Source organism: Amblyomma mixtum, chromosome 3 (assembly GCF_055824585.1).
Source record: "Amblyomma mixtum isolate Tamu chromosome 3, ASM5582458v1, whole genome shotgun sequence".
Lineage (NCBI taxonomy): Eukaryota > Metazoa > Arthropoda > Arachnida > Ixodida > Ixodidae > Amblyomma > Amblyomma mixtum.
In genome coordinates this window covers 295,711,056-295,716,662 of record NC_143014.1, presented here as the reverse complement: position 1 = coordinate 295,716,662, position 5,607 = coordinate 295,711,056, and the positions used below count along the sequence as shown (strand labels likewise).

At 54.0% G+C, this 5,607-nt stretch overlaps 1 protein-coding gene across 1 annotated transcript; it reads left to right on the top strand.

Moving 5' to 3' along the window:
- The first annotated feature begins 338 nt into the window (after nt 1-338).
- Nucleotides 339-5,162, top strand: LOC149355269 (uncharacterized). Its single transcript, XM_089577614.1, has 2 exons — nt 339-1,240; nt 5,031-5,162. The coding sequence occupies exons 1-2, from the start codon at nt 464-466 to the stop codon at nt 5,160-5,162; spliced, it is 909 nt and encodes a 302-aa protein (XP_089433740.1). The 5' UTR covers nt 339-463.
- Nucleotides 5,163-5,607: the final 445 nt, after the last annotated feature.

Here is a 5,607-nt window from a genome sequence, read left to right as displayed (position 1 = left end):
CCACATCCAGTTTCCTCCAGGTTCATCCAGGTTCATCCAGGTTCCGCTCCGGCCGCCTTTCGGCACTGTCACCTCTTCTCGGCTTCTTTTCATGCGCAACAAGCGCCCAAGAGCTCACCTCTTATGCACAACGTTTCCTAAGGTGAGCGTTTCCTAAAGGTGAGGTGACAACCTCGACCCTGAAACGTCCAGACCCAGTGAGTGGACCGCAGTACTCCGCGCATACCAGGTTCGAGAACCAAGCCCGAATACCATGGTTGGACTTCCACAAACAGCCGTGTCCGCCGTTGGTGCTCAGGCCGAGGCTGCCCCTGCGCCCTTTAAGCCCACGTACCGTGCTCAACAGCAACAGCTGCGCGTGTCGCACGCAGTCTCGCAGCGAAGTAAACACCTTGCTTCACTCCCGCCCGGCACTATACGGGTAGTTTTTCGACCGAGAGGCGGGCTCGCTTTGAACGGAGCCATGGCGCAGCCCCTTATGCAAGCCCTGCAAGTCACCGCCGATGGCCGGGACCTAGGGGACATTCACCTCCGGATCCATCCTACGAATAACACATTCACCGTCGCTACCCACCAGGAGACAACCGCCCTGCACCTCGTCCAACTCAAGGAAGTGGTGCTCCAAGATACCAGTTACCCTACCGCCGCCTACATCGCACCGCCGCCAGCAGCGGTACGTGGAGTCATCTCGCAGGCCTACTGGGCGGAAACCCCGGAGCAGATGCTACGAGACCTCCAGACCCGCAACCCGGACGCTGATATTATCGCAGCACGCAGAATGGGGAGGACGCTCTCCATATTAATCACTTTTGCGCATGGACCAGTCCCTCATACCATACGATACATGAGTGTGGTTTATAGATGCACGGCGTACAAGGGCAGTCCAGATGCCTGCACCAACTGTCGCCGACCGGGCCACAGATATGACGTCTGCCCCCACCCCAAGACTGGTCTCTGCACGCGGTGCGGGGACAAGCATGGCCCGCAAGCTGTTCCTTCCTGCATCTCGATCTGCATTCTGTGTGGGGGCGAGCACCTCACGGGTACCGGCTCATGCAAGGCAAGACATACAACTCCGAAACAACGCAGCCCGCCGCCACAGAAAACAAAGCCCTTTAGCAAGAAGGACTTTCCCCCGCTGCAAACGACCCTTCCCACTACCTCTACGTGGGCCTCCAAGGCCGCCAGGACTCATTCGCCGACCTCCCAGGACCACGAAGTGACTGCTCTGCGGGAAGAGGTAAGGCAGCTCAAGGCAGCCATCTCTACCTCCACCCGCGCTGTACCCCCAACTCCTCCACCCTCATCCTCTCCACCCACCTCGCCACCTGTCGAACCTCCTTCGAAAAAGAGGAGGCCTGATGAGACGCCAGCACAACCCATAGACTTGGAAGCAAAATTTCAGGACTTCGCCAAAAACTTAGAAGCTAGGCTCGCAGAGCGCATTACTGCACAGGTCACTGCACAGTGCCAAATTCTGATTGAAACTACCATTACCCGTTTAATGGATACTGTCATAACTAGCATCATGGCCAAGGTAGAGGAGCGTTTACCTCTCCTTGTTAATAGCCTCTCACCGGCCTCTCCTCCCACAGTGCCACCCTCCACACCCCTCCTTCGCCCCTCCACCCTACAGCATGGCCCCTCCGACCGACCATAATTCTTTACATATTATTCAATGGAACTGCAGGGGCTTTCGGCGTAAGCGCGATCCTCTGCTGCAGATTATCGCTACCTCCTCATCCCCACCAGACATCATCGCAATTCAGGACGCAAACGTTTGCAAACAACTTCCAGGATACGCTCTTATCCCCTCGGACTCTACTGATCTTCCTCGGGTGGTCACATACGTCTGCAACTCTTTGCATTACATGGAACACACAATTACCACACCTATCGCTCACACCTTCATCGAAATTTTACCTCCAACCCCTGCTCAATCTCCCTTGTTCGTTCTTAACTGCTATCTTCTACCACGACAGCCAGTTAATCTACTCCCTCCACTCCTCAAATCCGTGACGCAATTGGCTGGATCAAATCCCCTCCTCATTGCCGGTGACTTCAACTGCGCACACGTGGACTGGGGCTATCGGCGCACAAACCACAGAGGCACAGTTCTCTGCAATGAAATGATGGTGCTCCACTTGTCCATCTTTAATGATTTCAGCCTGCCTACGCGGGTTGGTAACAGTGTTACTACAGATACCAGCCCAGATCTCACGCTTGGAAGAAATGTGGCCCACCTGCAGTGGGAAAGAACCCAAACCACACTAGGCAGCGACCACCACCTAATTCGCATAACACTAAGCTATCGTCGCCCTCAGCGAAAATTTACCGTTAGACAAACTAATTGGGACCAGCTACGAAAATTTCGCCAGGAACATGTACAGTCAACACAGGTACCCTTCGACCTAGACACCTGGACTACCCAGTTACAGGAGGACATTCGCCAACATACCCAAACGCTAGACACTACCCCAGACACCCCCGTAATTGACAGTAAGCTCGCGCACCTCCTTCAAGCTCAAGAACGCATAGCACACAGATGGAAAACTCAAAAACACAATAGGAAACTAAAACTCAAACTGGCACAGCTTCAGACCCAAATAGAACACCACAGTACCACTCTTTGCAAAGCTAACTGGAATCAGATTTGTGACAATCTCCGCGGCAATCTCTCCACAACCCGTGCCTGGCACCTCTTACGCCACATGCTAGACCCCACGAAATCTAAAACCCAGACACGCCTTAGCATTCGCCGCCTTACTCATAACCACAGGCAGGACACGAACGCCTTCCTCGCGCAGGTGAAATCAACATATACCACCCCAGGTGACCCTTGCAAGCACCCCGAGTACACGGGTCCACCTCAACCCCAGCTTGACGCCCCTATTACAGAGGCGGAATTTCGGACAGCCCTTTTGAAATTACGCAATACTGCACCCGGGGAAGATCAAATTACCAATGCTGCCATCCGAAACCTTGACGATGCCTCCATATCTCATCTAGTCACCCACTTTAACGAGTGCTGGAGGTCAGGTACACTCCCTGCCACCTGGAAGCATGGAAAAATCATTTATTCCTAAACCCCACAAACCCATCAACATAGAGAATATCCGACCAATTTCTCTGACATCTTGTCTCGGCAAGGCATTCGAACACATAATTCTTGCCCGACTAACCACGTACATGGAAGACAACCACCTTTTTCCGCACAGCATGGTGGGCGTTCGTGCGCATCTATCAGCACAGGATGCCCTACTACAAATTACACATGACGTGCTTGATGACACGATCCCCCACCTCACTAAAGCTATTCTGGCGGTTGACCTCACAAAGGCATTTGACAGGATTCGACACGATGCCATTTTGCGAGAACTACAGGCACTACAGGTAGGCTCAAATACCTACAACTACGTTCGCGCCTTTCTCTCGGGCCGCACTGCCTCCCTGCACATAGCTGAGCTGAGCACACCACCTTATACACTCGGCGAACTTGGAACACCCCAAGGCGCGGTCCTCTCCCCCTTCTATTTAATATTGCTCTCATCCCCCTCGCTCATAAACTCGCTCTCATCCCACACCTAAGGCATACCTTGTACGCTGATGATATTACGGCATGGACCACTCACGGATCTGATGGAGAAATTGAGGAAACTCTTCAATTAGCAGCTGACACCATCTCCGCTCATGCGTCATCTATTGGGCTCGAATGCTCCCCCTCTAAATCCGCCCTTCTCCTCATAAGACCGAAATCTGCAGCTAATTCGCCCATTCAAATCACTTTACAAGGAACCCCTATCCCCGTCACCCCCACCCTCCGTATCCTTGGCCTTTACTTGCAGGATTCCGGACGCAACGATCATACCCTTAAAACACTCAAGGCCTCCACGCAATCCGTGTTGCAACTTCTACGCCGCGTATCCTCCCTGCACAAAGGTTTAGACGAAGCGGATAGCATGAAAGTAGTGCATGCTTTTACACTTAGCCGCATTTTATACGCCACCCCATATCTTAAGCTGAACCGCATAGAAACAGAGCGAGTGAACGCCATGATTCGTCTAGCAACCAAGGCAGCCTTAAACCTACCCCGCAGCACTAGCACAGCCAAGCTCCTTGAATTAGGCATGCATAACACCATTCAGGAACTAGTAGACGCGCACCTTCAGACACAGTATCTAAGACTTGCCGCGAGCGCAACTGGCAGGCATATCCTCGCTTCCCTTCGCATCAACATTCCCGCTAATCAGACATCCCTTATAGCCATTCCTCGACACATTCATACCCCCCTCGTTGTGAAACCCCTTCCCCGGAACATTCATCCCCAGTACCACATCCCTCGCCGCATGGCTCGCGCTAAGGCCCTACACAAGTATTACGGACAAGCCCAGGACGCCATTTGGGTAGACGCCGCGTGCACAACTCATGAAGCTGTAGCAGTTGGTTACAATCCAGCCCTAGCACAGCCCCTCACACACCGCCTTCCCTCTGGCTGTACGTCTGAGGAGGCAGAGGAAACCGCCATCGCCCTAGCCCTTGTACATTCCAATGCAAACTACATCTTTAGCGACTCCAAAACGGCTCTGTTCAACTTCGCGAGAGGCAGGATTCACGCCCCTGCTTGGAAGTTGTTGAACACCCCCTCCAAAAACTTACCACGCAGGGTAGAGCTCCAGTGGGTGCCGGCTCACTCTGGGAATCCAGGAAACGAGGCTGCCGATAAATTGGCCCGAGGTTTGATTTGCCGGGCTCAGGACGGCCTCGGTCCAGGTTTCTCGAGAGAACGGGCGCACACCTTTGCAGAGCTCACGCAAATGCCCCGCTTGGACCGTCGGACTTAACCTCCTCCACACCCCTCCCTTACCCATTCCCAACAGATCCTCTGGAGACGCCTCCAGACCCGCTCTCTCTCATCCCCTCAGCTGCTATCTCTCTACTGTGGCACCTCCCCTGCATGCACCCTGTGCGGCGACCCTCACGCCACACTCTGCCACATCCTTTTCGGCTGCCCTGCTGATCCTCCCCCGCAGGGACAGCCCGCGTTATCAAGTTGGGAGGACTGGGAGGTCGTGCTCTCGTCTCCGGACCCGCCATCGCAGCTTGCTGCGGTGCTTCGGGGTGCCGACGTCATGGACAAACACCGCATGCACGTTACGACGTAGAGTGGGACCGTGCGGTGGTCCAGGGACCCAAGGGGGGTCTAAACACACTTGCCATGATAAAGTTTTTCTCTCTCTCCAGTTTCCTCTGTTCCTGCGACACTTTGCTTCGACGCGCGGCGCAGACGGATGCACTGGCGCTCCGAAGAGCGCTGCCACACACTCGCATGTTCACGCTAAGAGTGGACCACCCTACATTTGCACGCTTCACCAGTTATTTTACCGTTAGTGCGAAGTAATCAAGCAATTTATGCAAACCCAAAAGCCGCAACAGAATTATGTGCGCTTATGCGCTCCAGCGGTGCCTTCTCCATGTAGCACTACAGAAAGTACCGTTTTTTAGGGCAGGGCAGAGGGAAAATGTATTGAAAGACGCGGTCGAACGCAGTTTCAATCTGTTCGTGTCACCGGCGCAACGCAGAGCAGACCGCTTGAGCGCTTGACAACA

Coding starts and splice junctions, on each gene's coding strand:
- LOC149355269 (XM_089577614.1), top strand. CDS start 464: ATGGCGCAGCCCCTTATGCAAGCCCTGCAAGTCACCGCCGATGGCCGG. Junction 1,241..5,030: donor TGACTGCTCTGCGGGAAGAG/GTAAGGCAGCTC, acceptor CCTCCCCCGCAG/GGACAGCCCGCGTTATCAAG.